Source organism: Phalacrocorax carbo, chromosome 4, assembly GCF_963921805.1.
Source record: "Phalacrocorax carbo chromosome 4, bPhaCar2.1, whole genome shotgun sequence".
NCBI classification, from domain to species: Eukaryota; Metazoa; Chordata; class Aves; order Suliformes; family Phalacrocoracidae; genus Phalacrocorax; species Phalacrocorax carbo.
In genome coordinates, this window is record NC_087516.1 from 58,016,018 (window position 1) to 58,036,317 (window position 20,300).

The following is a 20,300-nucleotide window of genomic DNA, read 5'->3' on the forward strand; positions in this document are numbered from 1 at the left end:
TCTGTGATGTACGGTTAGGGAGACTGCCAGCTTTAGTCTCTGTCATGATGACTTAATTGTACATGCAGCGTGGCAAACTGTTGGCTTGCAGACTTGAGGTGGTGATAGTGTTGAACTTCTCTTGGGGGAACAATTAAAAAGGAGAGGACTATAATTTGCTGGTAGATAGTGAACACTTTGTACATTATAATACTAATTTTGCCACAGGAGCTGAACAAAGTAATAAAAATAAGTACATCACAACTATGATAAGGGGTTTCACAGAACTTTAAAGATGGGAGAGGGGAAAGGCCTTTGTTTTGACTAGAGCAATGTCAGTTCTGTAGAGGTAAATTGCATCCTTTTCTCCTTGTAGAAAATGATGTTATAAAACATATGTACTTATCTATTTCTTTTACCTAATGAGATTTTACTGAATCGACAGATGCAGCCTGAAATAAATCCTGCATGATAATGAATCTTGCTACTTGTTCCTGCTTTCAAAAAAAACCAAACCCAAAATCTATTTAGACATATTCTTAAGTAACTAAAGGTCAAACACAGATCCATTTGTAGTCTGTTCCATACATATGTTACAATAACTAAGAATCTAATTCAGAGGTATATTTCTCAGTTCTCTAAAATTTCAAACATTATGTAGTATATGTAGACATAGTAGCTATGTAGACACATTTTTTTACTGCTTTGGTTGAAATACCCATTTATATTCAAGAATGCTAAATAGAGCTATCTTCTGAATAGATTTTCTAGATGAATCTAAATTACTTTATGCCTTACACAATCAATTCCGATAGCGCCCTTCTGTTTTCTGTCCTATCACCTGGACTAGCAAGATTACCTAATCTGTAATGGACAAACTATACTAATATCTGTAGCAACCCTAGGGTCAAAAAGGAGGTATTTTGCATGGAATGCCCGTAAGCAATAAAAAGCAATATTGCTGCAAACATGGGTTAGTCTTCATTCTGATACTGATAAAGCAAGTGCTGTTGTGATCAGTAAAGTTTGTGGATCTTGTCCTTTTAAAAGAGAGGAGAGGAAGAAAGAAAAGAACTAAGTTCCTACTAGTTCCTCAACTGCCCAGAGATTTACCAAGTTACTCAATAGAAACTAGCTTGAATTATTTAACAGTAACCACCTGTCTGTAGTTTGCCTTTTGACTGTATATGTAAGTAGACTTGGATGGAACTTAGAATAAGCATTTTTAAGATTTTGTTCAGTGTCACATTACTAGCTCTGACTCTCAGTATCTGTTTTGTTTTGGTTTTTTTTCTTTTTTTGCAGATGATGCAGCACTAGGGGAAAGATTTGTCTTCACAACTTGCTGTACAGTATCTGAATAGTGAAAGCACAATGGACACTTTCTAAAGTTTTACAGACATCAAAAATCATCCAGGAACAAGAACGTTGGACTTCAAAGATTAACAGACTTCAGAGAGCCCAGAAATCTGTCACTGATAAACCCGATTTGGCCATACCGCTTGGGAATGAATACCATTGAGACAGCAAAGCTTGAAGAACATATGGAGGGTCAAAACAATGACACTTCTAATGGCTACTCAAGACCTACTCTCTCAGTCAGTGAAGAGAACAAAAATGGCACTAGCAAACCAAAGGGCTTGTCTAACGGTTTGCGAAAAACAGCAAAGAAATATCCTGATTACATCCAGATTGCTATGCCTGCTGAGTCTAGGAACAAATTTCCTCTGGAATGGTGGAAAACAGGCATTGCCTTTGTCTATGCTCTCTTCAACTTGATTCTAACAACTGTCATGATCACTGTGGTCCATGAGAGAGTACCTCCAAAGGAGCTAAGCCCTCCCTTGCCTGACAAATTCTTTGATTACATTGATCGTGTGAAATGGGCTTTTTCTGTATCAGAAATAAATGGAATGATACTAGTTGGATTATGGATATTCCAGTGGTTGTTTCTTAGATACAAGTAAGTAGCTATATGTTTTTTTCTCTGCTGTATGTTTTCAGAACATTGGTTTCCTTCGTTCACTTTGGATAGAAGAAATTTTATGGTAGCATCTGTAGCAATATTGTTGAATAGGGCTGGCAGGAAAATGAGAGAGAGATGACTTACTTGGAAAATGTTCCAGTGTCCATGCTGGACTGCAGAAACACAGTTTTCTCCTGATTATTCAATAAACGTTTTTTACATCTGAATTTGACACCTATGTTGTACTAGCCAAATTTATTCTGGGACTGGGTTTTCCCAAAGTGTGTTTACTAACATGGTGGTGTTTAAACAGAGAAGATCATGATAATGTAAAAAAACATCACCCACATTTGAGGAGGAACCCGCTCTCTTCTGCAGCTAGACTAGAAGCTTTTTCCTTTGTCTTCATTTGCTTAAATGATACATATTTAAGTCAAGTACATGGTTATAATATGGGACTAAAAAGAGAAGGTCACCAAGTCAAGGAAAACTATGCCTGACTGCTCACTTAAGTTAAAGTGAGGCAACATTAAATTGGCTAGGTAGCTTTGGTGGGAGCTCTGTAGTAGTTATGTACTATGAGCTAGTAAGACTAAAATCTGAAGAAAGACTTTTTAGTGTTTGATTTAGAGAAGTGTGTGGTGAAGAGCAGGGGGTGGAGCTGCTCTTTAATTCTAGGGATTCAGCTATATAATAAAGCTGTTATAACTGTTACAGGTAACTTTTACATATCCTGCATGGGAACTTTGTACTCAATCTTTTTTTCCCCCTTCCCTTTCAGATCAATAGTGGGACGCAGGTTCTTTTTTATAATAGGAACTTTGTATCTGTACCGCTGTATTACTATGTACGTTACCACCTTACCTGTGCCTGGAATGCATTTTCAGTGTGCACCAAAGGTAAGAGCCTTTGCTCCCTGTTTCTTGCCTTAGTTTCTGCTTGAGTCCTTGTGGCTCATTAGAGCAAACAGAAGATAATATTCCAGGTGTTAATAAATAACAATTATTTTCAGTTGATGTCTTCAGAAACCTAGATAGTGACAAACTGAAAGCTGTGTGATACAGAAAGAGCCTCAAGCCATTGCTGCAGTTAAGATGCTTTAAGGGAAAGTACCTATGTTGAAATAGTGCTGCCACCAATTAGTAAGCTTGCTTCTGAGACTCAGGCTAATCACTCTAATACTGTAGCAATATTTTTTTCTTATGTGATGGGATACTTAAGGTCAATATTGTAATTCATAGGCTCATACACAAGCTTGTGTTACAGTATCCTGTTAAACTACAATGTTATCATATGCTTTGCCCTGTTTTTCATGCTATTTTGTCAAGAGCTGTCACAATACCTGATGTCAGCTGCCTGTCCCTGCTTCCAACCTGCAAAATGTACATAAATGTGACTTAACCAAGTTCAGCTATTTAAGTGAGCTGACACGTATAGAAACATGTACATGCTAATATTTCTACAAGAATATTTTAAAAAATTTGTGGCGGTGTAGTTAGGTGGTGATGCAAAGGAATTCTGTTACTGCCATTTTAGATTACTAATAAAAAGTTGTAGACATTTAATTGCCTTTGAACATATTGTATCGTGTTGGCTGCAGTGAAAGAATGGTGCACTTCAGAGTAACACAGTTTGGTTGTGCGCTGAGAAGATAAGTGTTTTGAAACCTGAAAATATTGCCGTTTTGGGGGATGAATCTGTGACTTGTGTAGGTCTTGAGGTACAGAATCATGTCTGTTCAATCTTATTCTCTTACACTGGGACAACTTAACACAGTGGATGTACTACTTATGAATCAGGATCTATTTGAAAAAGCTTTGTTTACCTACCACTGTTGTAAAGACTCAACTGTGGTGTTCTAGTAGCTTGGGGAATGACTTTGTGGAGTAGGTTGTGTATTCAGGAATGGGAAAGGGTAAGCAGACACTTAAATGTCTCTTCTGAAAGTGCATTTTGCTGCCATTAAAATAGGATTAATTACTTCAGCTCTGGAAAAACTTGATAGCTCTTCTGGATTTCTTTTTTGTTCCATGTGAATATTTTTCTGATTATGAAAGACTCAGTTATCCCTTTATCTTGTTTGTGCTGTTTTTTTTCTCCAGAGTTAATCTTTAACAGCTAGGTGAAACCAAGTGTTTGCCTAGTATCTGTGAGAATCAAAAGTTGATCCTAGTGTGTGTCTAAAAAGTAAATCCTCTAAATCTGAGTAAGTCCTGACTGAGTTTGTAACCAAATCTAAAATAAAGCGAGTTCGAGGTTTTTGTCCTGTAGAAACATTGCTCGTCTCTGAACAGAATGGCAGAAGTGGTATGTGAGGTTGTACTGTGTTGGAACTGGTTTTGAATGGGTTTTATCCATTCCACCAAAGGCTATCATGAGATACCTGACCTCACAAATTTTTCATGTTTACCTCTCCACTATATTCTGCATCTCATTCTCATACAATGCATATTTTAAAATAGCTTGGGAAAGCATAGACAGAATGCTGGTGGTGTTAAGCTGATCTTTAGCACCTGTCAACTTTGATATGCATGTTTGTTTATTTAAGAATATGTGAAAGAAAGCCAAAGAAAGTTAAGATAATTTGTGTCCCCTCTTTCTCCCTGAAGCGACATACTTTTGGGCAAGAAGTTTACTCAAGTCAGTTATGGTGTACCTTAAATTGTTCTTGTACTATTTTGGTGTTCTAGTTGAATGGAGATTCTCAGGCAAAGGTTCAGAGGATCCTGCGACTGATTTCTGGTGGTGGTCTATCCATAACTGGATCACACATCCTATGCGGAGACTTCCTGTTTAGTGGTCACACTGTGGTATTAACGCTGATCTACCTGTTCATCAAAGAGTGTAAGTGGTGGTATCTCAAAGCACTTTTCTTGTTTAAATCTGTTGTACTTGGAAAAAACATGATAAAAGTGCATGTAAAAACTATTGCCCTCCAGAAGTTACTGGTACTGCCCTCCAAAGGTACTGGTACACAGCCTGTTGTATGTGTATGGGTTTGAAATGCAAAATGTGACTTTGCTGAGCGAAAATGGAATGTGGGTGTAATAAAGCGGTATGGGCTTTAATGAACAGCTTAATGTGACTAGTCATGTCACTCCTATCTTCATATAGAATGCTTACTGGTTGAAGCAAGCTAGCTTTTCATTATTCATTGACACGTTATTCAAATTTTGGGTAAAATATACTGTAGTTACTTATGCAGATTAGCTCTGTGCAGGTTGGCTGGTATACCTTGGGTGTAAAGGAATTTTTGTGGCTTGAGCACTAGGCCATTGCACACTTGTACCACATCCAGAAGCAATGTTATTTCTTTGAAGCAACTGATGTACAGCACACTTAAACAGTGGAAAATTGATTCATGCTGCTGGAACATCTTCTGCTAGAGTCTCCTACTTATGCCTCTTGAAGTTGATGAGAATTTGGCAAGCGCACAGAAGATAGAGTTGGGGTTATGGTTTTCCCCTTTGCTTTACATTGCTATGGGGCATGGGGGTAAAAATCTGTCTGTGTTGCACACACTGCATTGATCAAAGCTTTGGTAAACTGAGCAGCAACTTCTAAATCTGATATATGGTAAGCAAAGCTTCTACCCTGGGAACTTGGCTGCTCATGAATGCGTAGTGGGGAGTTCCCTTTCCAGTTCACATGTTTGGAATGGGAATCTTCTACTGTTGTGCCCCAAGCTATGCGAATGCTAGCTTGGCTCATGGGAATGTGTAATTCTCAGTGAAACAAAAATAAGACTAGCCAGCATCAGTTGAATGCCTTCCTTTTATTAAAATGTTGAGGGAAGGAAGTGTTGCAGTGCTACATTCTGCCTTAAACAAAAAAACACAATGTAAAAACACCTGCTTAATACAACAAACTTCAAATCTGTGGATGCAAGACATTCCTCTTCAAACACTGATTTAAGATGTTGGCTATGGTCTGCTGATTCTTAGGCCTTAGGTCCTTTGTGTAAAGTGAGTGTTACTGGGGGAATGACATGTGTAACTCATCAAAATTGCCAGAACACTATTAGGAAAATAGCCTAATAGATTTGTTGTTTGCCTTGTTTTGTGTATGTTATTGCAGCTTAATGCTGGTCACATACTCTTTAATATCTTTACTACCAGGAAAGATGTAGATAACTCAGTGTGTTTGGGGCTGGTATAACTCATGTACTTTTTTTTATCATAAGGAGTTGGAGGAATTGTATTGTACAAATTCTTGTAATAAGCCCTTTGACCACTGCCTAATTGTTAGGCATATATTTCAGCAGAGTTAAGCTCTATAAATAAGAAATGCATAGCTTTCCTTTTCTGCCTCCTGTATAATTAGCAAAATGTTATCTGAGCAAGGGCTTAAGCCCTATAATTGCTCTAAATAAGAGGTTGCTTATTGTATTCTCTTCTGCTCTTTTGATGACATGTCTTCAGTGCAAGAGAAGCATTCTGAGGTTTTTATTATTTCTGGCTTAGTGGATTTTTTGCTGTGCTCTTCCTTTCACCCTTTGCTGCTCAACTTATTCCTCTGCTCTCCAGCTTTTTTGCCTAGAGTAGTCATTTACATTTTTAGCCTTCATATGTATGTCTTGCTTGGGGCCATTTTTGTCAACTTCTTGATTACTTGGTTCCTTTTTTTTAAATCAGTAGATACAGATTTGTTTGAAATGTTTTGGGGAGAGTTAAGAGAATTTATTGTTTTGACACTTGCACCAAAATTTAAGTCGCCCTGCAGTACCTATTTTGCGCAGGCCTCTCAAACTACTACTGGGTAGTCTTTTTGAGATCAGTAACTTTTCTGCCGGTATTGTGTGAAAGTAAAGGCTGACCATTGCCTCAGAAGGCAAGGGGTGCCAAAACCTCCCACTGCGAGTGAAATGAAGCCCGTTAGCCTGTCAGAAGTTATGAATGGTCATTGTGACACCCAAGGCATTTTTCAAAGGGGAAAGAGGGCAGGGAAACTTTTCCGCTGAAGTGGCTTAAATGCATTTTGAAGAATAGCTTTGCTCCCATTTGTTAGTCTTTAATGAAAGGGTATAAATTCACATACTGTACTTCCCCATACAGTGTATCCTGTTTCACAGAATGGAGGTTTCATGTGAAGTAGTTAAAACCTAGGAATTAAGCAGGAAGAGATACTATTATTTTAATCTGTGATCTCTGCTCAGGTTATATCGATTCTAGACATTTCACTTGAGTGTAAGTTTACTTGAGCATAGACTGTAAAAAGAGCAGGGATTCAACACATCCAAGTAAAATAATCAACGTATGTGTCTTGCCTAAATTCTGTCTCTTCCTCTGCACCCTAGAAGTGGTTTTACTGGAAAACTTAATTTGACTAGAAAATGGGGGATAGTGCTGACTATCCTGTAAGCTCATCTTGGGTTCATTTTACAAAGTAAGAACATGTGAGTAAGTTTGTAATTCTTCAGTCTTGTTTTCTATGTCAAACAGGGCTCTTGTACCAGTGTGGTACAAATGAATTGTCTTTTAAATCTAGTAGCCTTAATTAAATAGTCTTTTTTATCTTCCCCTTCCCTTTGTGGACTGCTATAATAATGTATATGGCTTTTTGTGTGTGGTTTTTTTTTCTGCCCATTATCTCTCTTTCATAGATTCACCACGTCATTTCTGGTGGTATCACTTAATCTGCTGGCTAATGAGTGCTGCTGGAATAATTTGTATCCTTGTTGCTCATGAACACTATACCATAGATGTCATCATTGCTTACTATATCACTACACGGCTTTTCTGGTGGTACCACTCAATGGCTAATGAAAAGGTGAGTGGCAAATACCTTTAGAATCAATGTATGGCCTGCCATTGTTAATACTGCTCTAAAGTCAAAATTAGCTCTTGATTTCAAGATAAAAAGAGGTTCCATATTGAAGTTTAAACAAATTGGGCAAGGAGTTTCACTTTACTGTGGTTTAAGTAAATATTTAATGGATTAGGGTGTTCTTTTTTTGATCTGTGCTTGTTCTTAAGTTATTTCAAAACTTATTTTTTATAAAGTTATTCTTGAAATTCCTGATACTGTGGCTTAGAAACATTTCTTTTGAACTTCAAGGTTTTATTGCTGTAGCAGATGTGTTGAATAGCCCTTGTTTGTCTAAGCTTATGAATAAACAGTAGTTTAGTAACAATTTCTGACAGACCTAAATTACCTAGACCACCCTAAAAGTCTAGTGACAGTTCTTCTGTAAATGTCACGAACAGTACATTGTTTAGAAGGTGTCTGCTGCAGTTGTTTCAAGAACACTTTCAAGTAGGAGCACAGCTCTCCAGCCATTTTAATCTAGCTTTCAACTATTAGTGATCAATGGAAACATGACATGCCTGAAAGGACTCCTGTTCAAAAGACTTGAGTGCTTCGTTTCCCTAAATTTTGTACAGCAACAGAGCATCCCTTTGTGTTAAAGATGCTCAGTCTGTAGTAGACATTTGGACTATGAAGTATGCGCTGCCTCAGTACTGTGTTTTCTAGGCTAAATGCACCTTGTCTTTGCAGAAATGCATGTGAACATAGGCTTTTTTTTGTAGTTGTCTTGACTCAACGTAATTGATTGTAATGCTTTAAACTGATTGCCTGTTTCCTTTTCCTCTTTACCTACTTGTGCCAATACAGACTTTAAAGGTCTCTTCGCAGACAAATTTTCTCTCTCGAGCATGGTGGTATCCAATATTTTATTTCTTTGAGAAGAACGTGCAAGGCTCTGTTCCTTGTAGCTTTTCCTGGCCGATATCTTGGCCTCCTAGCTGCTTCAAATCTTCATGCAAAAAATATTCACGTGTTCAGAAGACAGGAGAAGACAATGAAAAATCTACCTGAAGAAAAGAAGGAAAGCATCTGCTCTGTTTTTTTACCAAAACATTAATGCTGTAACCAAAGTTCTTAAGAGGACTACACTGTAACTGAAGAAGTGGACCAAGCTTCTGTGCAATTGATTGGAAAAACAATTGTAGACACGCATATTGCCATTTCGTATGTTTTCGTATCATCAGGCTGTACAGACCTGTTCTACTCTTCAGTGCTAATAGAATGCACCACTGATGGGATTTTTTTATATTCAAGAAAAAATGGAGCAGGACTTTGCTTTACTAATGAGATAGAGGTGCCAAAGACCACATTAACACTTTCATTGCTAACTATCACTCATCCACAGAAGCACCCAAAAATCTCATCTTCAGACTTCTGGAGTGTGCAAGGGCAAAAACATGTGAACATGTAAAGGCACAACATCAGTGTACTGAGGTGTATAAAAAAAAAGAAAAGCAAAACACAATTGTGGGAAGTGGTTTGTTGCATTATTCTTGCTAATGAAGGTAAGGCCTTTGCATGACTGGTACAGCTGGAAGCAAGTCTTGACTTTTTTTACACTCTGTGGGTACGAATATCTTATGACCCTAAAATGCTACTTACCACCGTTATCTCCCATATACTCTACTAGATACTGATTTTTACATTTTTATTAGTAATTTTATATTTAAACTGTTGTGCTACCTGATGACTTTGCAAATTAGGAATAGCTGCCAACATCAGAGCTCAAGGGGCCTAAAATTTTATTTTTAAAAAAGGACACCATTTCAAAGTCTAAACCTTTAATTGCAGTTTGGCCTTGTGTATATAGCTATACAGTGCCTATCGGTGTATGTATGTGCATATACACACAAAAGCACACGCTGCTGCGTAGTTAAACACAATTAAACAAAACTACTTGTTGGAAAGAGTGATCATACAGTTCTTAATTCAGGCATAAGTCCTACAGATCTCACCTGCTTGAGGAATGCAAGGCCAGGTCCAAAATGGGGCTATATTTAAAATAAACTTTTTAATTTTAGTAGCTATCTCTCTTGCTGACAGTATGTAGCAGGTTTGCTTGGGAGCCATAGTTCTGCATTGAATTTCTTTTTTGCCTGTTGGCATGTTTCTATGACTTTGTTTGTGGGTTTTTTTTTAAAGTGCCAAGGTGAATACCTACAACAGTAGCATTTCTTCAATTATTACCTAAAACCATTTCATATTAAATGACACTGTGGCAGAACTCACATGCAAATTCTGTTTTCTCTTCCCTACCCCACCCCCTCCCCGGCCAGGTTTGAGGCCAACTAAAGTGGCTATTTAAGCAAGTTGGCTGAGAATGTGAGAAAATTACCATGGCAAACATGTAACAAAAACACAGACTCACAGCTACCTGGTTCTTGCTGGTTTTTATTGTTTTGTACTGTTGAGAAAGCAAAGTAGGAAATTAGCATTCTATGTTTAACCATTTATGTTCTGTATTAATTTCTGCAGTTAATTTTGTTTTCAAATCTTCAGTAAAATCTGATAGCAAAGATAAAACTGCATTAAGTGTTGAAGTGGTACTAATATAAATGAAATGCTGGTTATTTTAAAAATGTCTTGAACTGAGTGACAAGTGTGAAGAGTTTACTTAAATGACAACTTTTTTTAAAAAGCCCAGTTAAAGTTATAAAATGCAATACAGAGTATTTAATAAGATTTTTTAGTTAAGGGGATCAATTGCTATGAGTTGTACATAAGAATATTATTAATGTGCGTTTCAAATATTTTTGTGCATTATTGAAATAATACAATAAACAATGTTCCTTATAATACATCCTTGGTAAAACTTAGCTAAGAAAGACATTCTGCTGATGTTTGGTTTTGTTATTTAAAATAAGCTTCTTAAAATCTTATAATAAGCCTGTGGAAGTTTTGTGTCTATGGGCGTACCTATGTTTTCATTTGCTTGCTCCTGGCAGACCTTGAGCAGCTAAAAAGCCAGTATCAAAACATTTATTTGGAAGTCCTTTTCCCACGTCATATAAATGAAGCTGTTCAATATCAGCCTGTGAATCTCCCGAGATTCTTGTTATATCAGTGCTACTTCATAGAGCATATTTTTTTTAAGCAGAATTCTAAGCTTTGTGTTAAATACAGTCATGTTAAGCCACTTGTAGTGATATTATCTTCTAGAAATCGCAAATGGATTTCATTAGTGGTAACCATGCCTTGAAAATAACATGATGAGAAGTGTTCCAGTAAAGAACTTAAATAGTGGTTTTCATCTGGTGGCTGAAAAATAAATACTTTGATAGTCTAGATAGCTAATTGCCTGCATAGCCACCACCATGTCTCAGTGGCGTTTCTGTAATATATCTGCAAAGTAGAATTTCTTCATGCGGTTTGAGGTGTTTGGGTTGCCTTTTTTATACTTATTCCTATTTCTGGAAGGAAAAAACATGAAAGTGATGGAATAGAACCAAGCAAAGATGATGCTGCTGTTGGGCAGTGTGAGCTTTCCTTCTACTGCTGAATCTGATAGAAACTTCTGTTGAAATACAGAAGGAAAGTTTAAATGGCAGCACTAGCTAAAAATACCTGATTCCTGTTCTGGCTCGGCCCTCCCTTCGAGTTCTTAAGCTTTCTCCATTGTATCAAAAACCTCAGAATGGTGTGTGTGTGTTTAATTAACAGAAAAACCCTACTTTTCTACTATCTCAATAGCTTTAAATTGCTTTTGCAAACTTGGATGGTATAGATGTGTTTGAAGACTCTTTAAGCCTATATGTAAGGTGATGAAATGGGGTAAGTAATGGTATATGCTAGTGCTTACTGCTGTAGTAGTTTATCCAATACAAACCACAGCTGGTACATAAAAATTATTAACTTTAAGAACAAAGTGATCATGGCATATAAATTCTGTGAAGCTGAAAACATGGCTTCGTCCTAAGAGGAAAAAGGATTGCATTAGGTAAAAAGAACAGCTTAAGCCCTCAGTAAAGTGATCGGTACCTTATTTGGGCTGAATATGCCAAATGTTTTACAGTATGTCACTATTTTTTCCTGGAGTTACAATAATCTTTGTTACAGATGATACATGAGCTGCACCTGTACTGTGACTATAAATGAAATGCTTCTTCTCCCTACTGAAGAGCATTTCCATGTTGAATTTCCCAGGCAGAAGGCACCACGCTTGTACACCTGGCGTATCAGTATGACTTAGATTCTGTTGGGTGCTTTGCATTTATGAAATGTGCTTCTTTAAATGCCTAACCTAAATTTAAACCCGGATCTAAAAGGTTAATTTGAGCATTTAAAGAATTGCGCTGCTATGTGGTCATGCTACAGATGCTTAATTCTGATGCCATAAATGATTAACATGTACTTGAAACTCCTGTAAACTGACATTTTTATGGTACGTGCTTAGCACTCCCGTGTGGACGTAAACGGTACTAAATGTTAATTATTCACTACTGTTTTAGAAAGATAGCTACAGGTATGTCGCAAAAAGAGCTGTTCTAAACGTTGCTGTGAACTCTAGCACTGGATTTGTTTCCCCCCTTAAAAAAAAGTGTGGGAGAGAAGTAAAAAAAAAAAATCAAGACTGCATTTATATGTTAAGATACACCACCTTCATGTAATAGAGAAATAAAGCTCAGTAACAGAGACACAACTTGCAAGTATTTTAAGAGATGAGACAATTCTCTTAATTAGATTACTGCAAATCCACTTATCTGCATCTTAAATCAGAATCTGTTCAAACTCTGGCTTTCTCCTATCAGTAGTATCTGGCTAGACAATTTTTCTAACCCAAATTTTTTCCTGTTCCAGAAGATATGAAATATGATTTACAGTCCTAGAGACCAGATCCATTAAATTCAGTGCAAGGTGAAGTCTTTCCATTTACTTCAAATGAACTTTCCCACAGCTCTTTTTCTCTTTTAACTTTAAAAAAACTATCTTAAAGATTCATGGGGTAATTTTGAAAACACGTCCAGTCTATCAGATGTACTAGAACCATTTTTCCTTACTGGCCGACTCAACAGCTCTTAAGCTCCTTTGACATCCTGATTGTTTTTTTTTACAATATATGTGTTTTGGACTTACCTAAAATCTTCTATAGGCACACAAAATTAGAGTGATACTCTAAGATAGAACACTTCTGAATTTACATGTTCTATACCAGGCATTGTAAAATCAATGTCTTAAATTCAGTTACTGAAAAAAAGGGGTTTTAAAAATAAATACTTCTGTTGGACACCAAGTGAGTGCTGCTTAGGTGCACATGATAAAAAAATATCCTAGTGTGCTACTGGAGTAACTTTGCTCATAAGTTAGCTTTCATGTGCTGCTTATTGTGCCAGGAATCAGAGAATGAAGACCCAAAGGCTTTTGTTCTAATATTGACAAGAAAAAGGTAGGAAAATGAAAATGTTGAGGTAGATGGTGATCATACATTGCTTTTTACATGAAACTGAGCTACAACTGCACCTAACTTCTAAGTAATGTAGAATTAAATTGCTTATGTCTAATAGTGCTGCAAAAAAACCCCCAACAACCTATAAGGAAACAGGCAAAACGAAGCACTTCATTCTACAGTCCAGATGTGTGTGTTGTGCTGCGGACTGTGCTGGTTCTCATCTATAATGTACAGTATAAAAGTAAAACCCAACTCAGTGAGAGATGCTTGGAAATTTTAAAATATTTAAATATGATTAGTGAATTTTCATAGGCTGTTCCTCCAAGCTGTCACTAATAGTTTCTAAAACAAGAAAGGGCTGCAATGCTTAAAACATATTGAAGCTTTTTCTAGTTAGGTCAAGTTGCTGTCTATTTAACTATTTGATTAAATCTTATTAACCTAGAAAGTGGTACATAAGGATTTCAGGCTAGGTACATGTGACTTAAATATTGTAGGAAAAAGTTCTAGTTCTGAGCTTATCTCTTATTTTGGTAGATAACCTTTCCTAACAAAACACTTAGAATGCACAATACCATTACTTCATCTTAAAACATCGTTCAGGCAGTCTCTAGTATGTATCTAAAATAACTGGTGTTGAGGAGACCTTCTCTCCTGGTGAAAATCAGTGCTTAAAACTCAGGAAGATTTGACTTGTTCTCATGGAAAATATTTTAATTCCTAAGGACTCAGTTTAGCGAATACTATGAGAAGTTTGTTTTCTGTGGCTGTTTGCTGCATCTAACCTTTAACTTAAAGATGGAACCCAGGTAGGAGGAGAGGGCAAACCAGCTCTTGCTGGAAGTAGTTTGTGACTTTTTAAATTCAAATTATAAGACTGCCTGTAGCACAGAGACAATATCCATGCTCTACTAGGAAAAAAATGCTGCATTATTATACCATTTAGTCTTCACTCTTTTTCAAATGATTCTGTACTGGTTTGCTTAGTCCTTCCCTTTAGATGAGGAGTGAGTGGTTTTGTCCTTTACTTGCTGTATGGTTAGGTGTAGTTCGTTTTAGTTCTGGTAAGTGTCAATGAAAAAAAGCAGATCCATTGCATACAGTGCCTAAGGTGTTTTTAAAGTCTTGACGCATAGATTTCTTCTAGCAGAAATACTCTTCTTTCAAACTATGCCTATATAATATTAATTTCAGCTCTTGTATTTGCCCTCTGCATAATAAGGTTGTTAGGAGGTTAGCATGTGTGAAACTGCAGAGACTTACTACAGAAGAATCTCCTTTGTGCCAGCTGAGATTAATTTTTCACAAAACAACTTTGAAATGTGTTTGAAGGTGACTTTTTCCTTTTTTTTAATTAAAAGAAAAAATAGTTAGAAACTAGACTGAAATAAAGGCATCTTGAGCAGTTGGGGACCCAGGCACCATGCAAGCACACACGAGTGGAGGGGGGTCTCTGCAGCGTACACCATATTGGATGCAGTAAACGGAGGCTTCTCTGGGAAGATAAACCAGGTTGTACTTACGTAGTAGGCCACGAGCCACCTTTTGCTTGCCCTTTTGAGCTCCTTTCAGACTGAGGGCACAGTACCAAAGGTGGCAATAGTTAAGAAGTCTGGTGAAGTTCACTTACAAACCAGAAAACTATGAAAGGGGTGAAAAGGCAGATCGCTGTAAAACCAGTCATCAGAGGGCTGTGTTCTGGTGCAATGGAATAGATAATCTTGTGTTACTTCAAGCATACGAGTGGGTGTTTTCTTTTAAAGTATTACTACTGCTATTATTGTCTTTTTAATTAGAGATGGTAGGAGTGCTGAGACCATAAGCAGGAAATCTATCTCCCTGCTTACTTTTACCTCTTCCAGTGAAGTGTTTGGATATGGACCTTAAACAATATTGCTAAACTCAACCCCTCTTACATCTTGAGTAACTTGTGATCAGTTCTGTGTTACTTCTGTAAAAACTGGTTCTGCATTCCACTTTTTTTTCATAGTTTGTTGCCACTCAAAATCTGCTTATGCTTTAGCCTAGGCTGCTTTGGGCTCCTGTCATACTTTATCTGCTTCTATTAACTGCCTTTTCTAAATGGCTCAGTACAAAAGAGCAGGCTCTTTGAAGGCTACAAAATTAACACTAAAGCCAAAAGGTATTGTCATCAGACACACCTCTGTGCGATTTGAAACTTGAAATTATTTTCAAGTACAAGACCTAACATCCTAGGGCACACTACTTGTTTCAGGAATCAGTTCTTGCTCTTTAAATGTTCAGTACATTCATTTGTGTTTTTTTTCCTAATCCAGGAGAGCATGTGTGAGATGTGAAAAAGACACATTCTGGGTGTTTTGTGAGGTCAGGGTCACACCAAGGAACCTGAAAATAAGAGGAAATACTCGTTTGATGGCCGTGCTTCTTGTGCTTCCCATGTGACTTTGAGGAAACTGTAAAAATAGTAAATACAGTAGAAATGTCACTTTTAACTGCAACATGGTTTAATCTTCATCAGCTGACAGCTTTTCTTGCATGACTTCCCCCAGGTTGAATCTGTAGCTCTGTATGTTAATTGGAGCTATGTATGCAAACTGGGAAGAGCTAGTCAAGAAAAGCTGCTGGCTGCCGAGGAACTGTAGATGGTAACACAGGAGTGCTGTAATGCTTGCATGATAAGGTGCTAATATATGGCTGCCTTCCTTGCCTTTAGGGTCCAGTTCTGCAAACACTGTACAACATAACGCTACAATAACAAGCGATACTCCTTAGACTTTTGTGCTATAGTTTCTACTAATGTTTGCAAACTGGGCTTCATTTTTGCATAAACTGTTCATAATTAGCAAGAGTTGGCTTTTATGTTGCGAAACTTTCAGGATGGCACTTTCTAGCACATGTCAGATATTTTGGTGGAGTGTATGACAACTGAGTGTTGTGGTTTGCTGTATCCATGAGGTACTAGAGTTGCGAGTTGTAAAATGTTGCAATCTCTTCACTGGGGGCGGGGGAGGGAACCAAACCCAACACACCCCACCACCCCAAAACCACTATTGCACTAGCTGTACATCTAAAAAAAAGCAATAACGTGAGCATCTTGTAGCTTTTTACCTCCAAAGGTGCTATCTGTCATGATCACTTGCACTGTTTTCCATGAATTTAGTAAAAACATGTTGAAATTGTCTTATGTGGTTTATTCAGCACATTCAAGTTGAAACTTTCTATGGTCAGGCTGTACTAACAAATACAATACTTTGGACTGCTTACATGACCACACACATCTTTAAAAATCAAAAACTGATGTCCATTTATGGTGCTAATGATCTCTTAAAAATTATAAAGAGCTGGTATTCTCTTCTTACCCAGGAACACTAACAAAAGCTGTTGTGACACCTTTTCAATAAAGTAAAATTTCTCTACATTTTGAGCCTGTTCCAAATGCCTTTTATATAAATATGACCCTTTTCTATTTCTGATTTATATAAAAATGCAAAATATTAGAGTATTTTTAATGCAGGAAAACATTAGGAATATACATGGGTCTAGACTACATGTCCAAGATTAAATTTTCATATGTGCTTAGGATAGGTAATCTTCTGAAACTTGGTCTGAAATACAAGAATTGGGTGGGTAGGATTAAGGCATAGGCTAATATTTGAAAAAAAAAATGATCTCAGGCTTCATGGTTGTTGAAGCCTTGGGGGCAGAGAGAGGATGCAAAATGATCAAAGCTGTATTAAGAGAACACTGATTACACAGTGTAGATCTATCTTTTGCTGAAATTTCTGAAGAACAAACTTGTGAAGGAACATGACCGTGTAACCATATCTAAAGAACAGAAGTGAAACTTGACATTGTTATCAAGGCAATTCATAGTAGGACATTCTAAAAACACATGAAAGAGCCTTAAATTAGGATTGTTTAGATTGTGGAACAGTAAAGTAATTTTCTAACTTTGTTTCAAAGCTTCACAAGCAACCTTCTCTTGTGATGAAATACTACCTTATGCCTTCTGTGCAGAAGATATTGTTGAGCTCCCCCCCCGGGTATGATTTTGCATTGCATGTAGTGAAGGACAGTACGCTTCCAGATCTTTTCAAGAGGCATCTTTGGGCAGTGGTACCTACACTTTTCTCTCCATGGAGAATACAAAGCCTTTAGTTCTTGTTAAAGGCCCCTTACTTCTCAACTTGCAGTTGTAAAAGTGTCTGCCTGTAACATGTTTGGAAATCCTACTGTAGTCATCTCTGAAATAAGTATGATGCTCTTAATTGATCTGGACACGTGAACATAGTGGTGAGTGAGCAGGGTGCACGCACAAGGGTATGGTCTGGAACACTGCGGCACGCTTCCTCTGCTCTAAAGTAGTTGCACCCTGAGGTTTTGGTCGCTGAACAGCTCTCTTTCATATCCTGGAGCAAGTTCTCTTGTATTGTTTGCACCTAGTACTTCAAGAAATGAACAGGCTTCTCTATCTATTTTATGGAACGTGTGTGTCCGTGCAAAGAATATACCAGGTCTAGGGTAACTTCATTTAAAGCAGAAACAAACCCACCATCTAGGATGAAAGCAGGGCTGGCTGTTTTTTTTTTTTGTTGAGTGAAGATGGATAGTCTAGTAACAGTGGTCTGGTTTGTGCCTTGCTACCTCTCTCAGTGCTTGCTTTAATAGTAGGACACTTGGAAGAGCCAAAGATAGAACAGTCATCCATAACAGTTCTAAGTCACACTGAAAAATAACTTTCCTGTCTCCTAATTACCAGATGCTTCAAAGAAAACTGGTTGTCTTTTTTTAACTTAATGAAAAAGTGCAATATTTACAGACTATTGAGATAAATGGTCGCATGTTTAAATGCCCTGCAAAAATGAAACCTTTGCGAGCATGTGACATGCACTTGACTCAGAGCAGATGTTCAGCCCTAGCATCTGATGTGAGTGACAAACATGTTTGTCAGTGCACTAGTCTGTCAGAACTTTCAAATGTTTTCAGTCTTCTTTTGACAAGTAGAGTGGTTTTTTGTGAATAAAGTGCCTGTGGACCTAAAAATCAAAAAATTGCCTGCAAGCTTAAATAAAGCATATAAAAACACAGCCCATGCTTGAAGAGAATAGGTGCTAACTCAACAACTGTACAGAATAACTGGTCAAAAGTTGTAGGTGTTGGTAGGATTCAAAGGCGAAGATAAAGGTTGAGAAAGGAATATTATATTGCTTTTGAGAGTTTAACATGTCAATTAAAATTCCAATGCTTCTGCTTGGGCCTTAACTCTGTAACTTGCTTATCCTCAAAAATGAATTAATTTGGACTATTCTGGGTTTTTTTTTACACACATTATAAGGAGTCTTTGGGATTTTTGTTTGCTGGTCACATGGAGGTTTTTTTTTTCACCTGTTAAAATACAGTCACCAAATGCTTTGCTCAGTTTATAGCTTGAAGAATGGATTTTCCTAAAGTGCAGAACTAAATGGGGGTGGGTTTTATTATACTGATACTAGGACTGAGGAGGAATGATTTCCAAGGAAAGCGTTACAGTGCTAAAACTTCTATATGTAGTTATTTGGGATATGCAGAATATCAGTTATATTTTGCTGTTAGTTTCTTTTTAAAGCATAAAAGTATTTGGTTCTAATTTTAATTGGAAAAACACACTTTAATGTTGCAACAACTTGTTATTTTTAAATCCATTTAATGATACTTCAGAGCAAAGTTTACATTTGATCAGTAAATTAACTTGAAAATGAAACTATTTTCATAGTCCTATCAAAATGAATGTGAAAATCTCTGGGCAACCTAGAAACCACACTTTCATCTGAATATGGAGGCAAGGAGAGAATTTCTTTATCTAGTGCTACTTCTCAACTAGACTGAGAAGGAAGTGAAGCTAGATTACTCTTCTGTAAAGAAAATAGGCAAAAATGGTAGTATCTTTCAGCTGTGCTTAATAGTTTAGCTTCTTATTTCCAGACTGCAGAACTTAAATCTGAGTCTCAAGGAAGGTTTAAAATGTCTTTGGATCAGATAAATTTTCACCTGTGTGTTTCTGTATTTTTCTAATAGATGCATTTTATTGGTGTACATTGTAATTAACTACTGAATTTCTACCAAATACAGACAAAAAAAAGCTGCATTCTGTTTTGCCAATTCAAATTTGTGATTTTAGGTTTTCTACTTTGTTTAATCCATGGCTAGCAAAACATCCATTTGCTGTTTATACTAGATTAAAGAGAGATTGCATCCAGTTGCCTTAATTGCTTGCTGGAAAATTGACCGTGACCATTTGAAGCTTTATGTATTTCTGAAATTCCTGTAATTCTGTATAATTGCAATAAAACCTTTTTTACATAATCCAGCCACTAATTAAGAGCTAATTGTCACAATCTTTTTTCTGAATGTTCAACTATTTCAAAAAACCCGCACACCTTTTTTAATGGTAAAGCACCATTTGTTCTTTGCAACTTTTTTTTTTTTGAGGGGGGTGGGGTGTGGGGGTGTCACTTTAAAGGTGGTGTACTTGTGTTTTGCCTGCTGTGCTTCTCCCTCTTAGTAAGCACTCTTGATACTTCCTCACTAGAATCACTGATCCTGCAGCAAATGGTTTGGAAGACCACGCTGTAGCTTTTTTTGAATATCTAATTACCTTTGTAGGGATTCAATTTTAGGTTGATCAGCTGGAGAAAGTGGACTAAGCTGTATTTCACAGGGTTGGGGAAGTTACCCTGAAAACCAGTAGGGTCTTTTTTTGTTTTGGTATGGGGTGTTTTGCTGGTGTTGTCGTCTTGTGGTTTTTTTTTTTTTTTGGGGGGGGTGGGGGGGTGGGTTTCAGGGTTTTTTTGGTGGTTTCTGTTGTTAGGTGTGTTTTTGTAGTTGTTTTTTTTTTTTACAGGGAAGGATAAGAAGGAAAACCATCTTTCCTCTAAAATTTAGGTCCAGCTCTGAGGAGCCTCTCTGCTGTACTGCATTCGCCAAGCAGTTACTTAACCTAGAGCTGGGCCACTGTTGCAGGTTATACCTTGGTTATGAAAACAGAAAATTTTGGTGTGTTACCCGGAAGTGCCAGATTTTGTATTAGGGAAGGGCATGAAAGATTTCTATTTCCTTTCCCAATAAAAATATTTTTTTACTTTTTTTTAATTATGCTTTTCTATTTTTGCATAAGGGGCACTTGAAAGTAAGTTCTATAAG

At 37.1% G+C, this 20,300-nt stretch overlaps 1 protein-coding gene across 4 annotated transcripts in view; it reads left to right on the plus strand.

Annotated features, from left to right (window-relative positions):
• Positions 1-10,582, plus strand: part of SGMS2 (sphingomyelin synthase 2) — a 46,253-nt gene extending 35,671 nt beyond the window's left edge. For all 4 annotated transcript variants that reach the window (XM_064450083.1, XM_064450084.1, XM_064450082.1 and 1 more), the window contains 5 exons: positions 1,285-1,942; positions 2,727-2,844; positions 4,636-4,789; positions 7,548-7,714; positions 8,561-10,582. In XM_064450083.1, coding sequence (XP_064306153.1) covers positions 1,488-1,942; positions 2,727-2,844; positions 4,636-4,789; positions 7,548-7,714; positions 8,561-8,764 — 1,098 coding nt within the window. In that variant the 5' untranslated portion in view covers positions 1,285-1,487 and the 3' untranslated portion in view covers positions 8,765-10,582. The remainder of the gene's footprint in view (positions 1-1,284; positions 1,943-2,726; positions 2,845-4,635; positions 4,790-7,547; positions 7,715-8,560) is intronic.
• Positions 10,583-20,300: the final 9,718 nt, after the last annotated feature.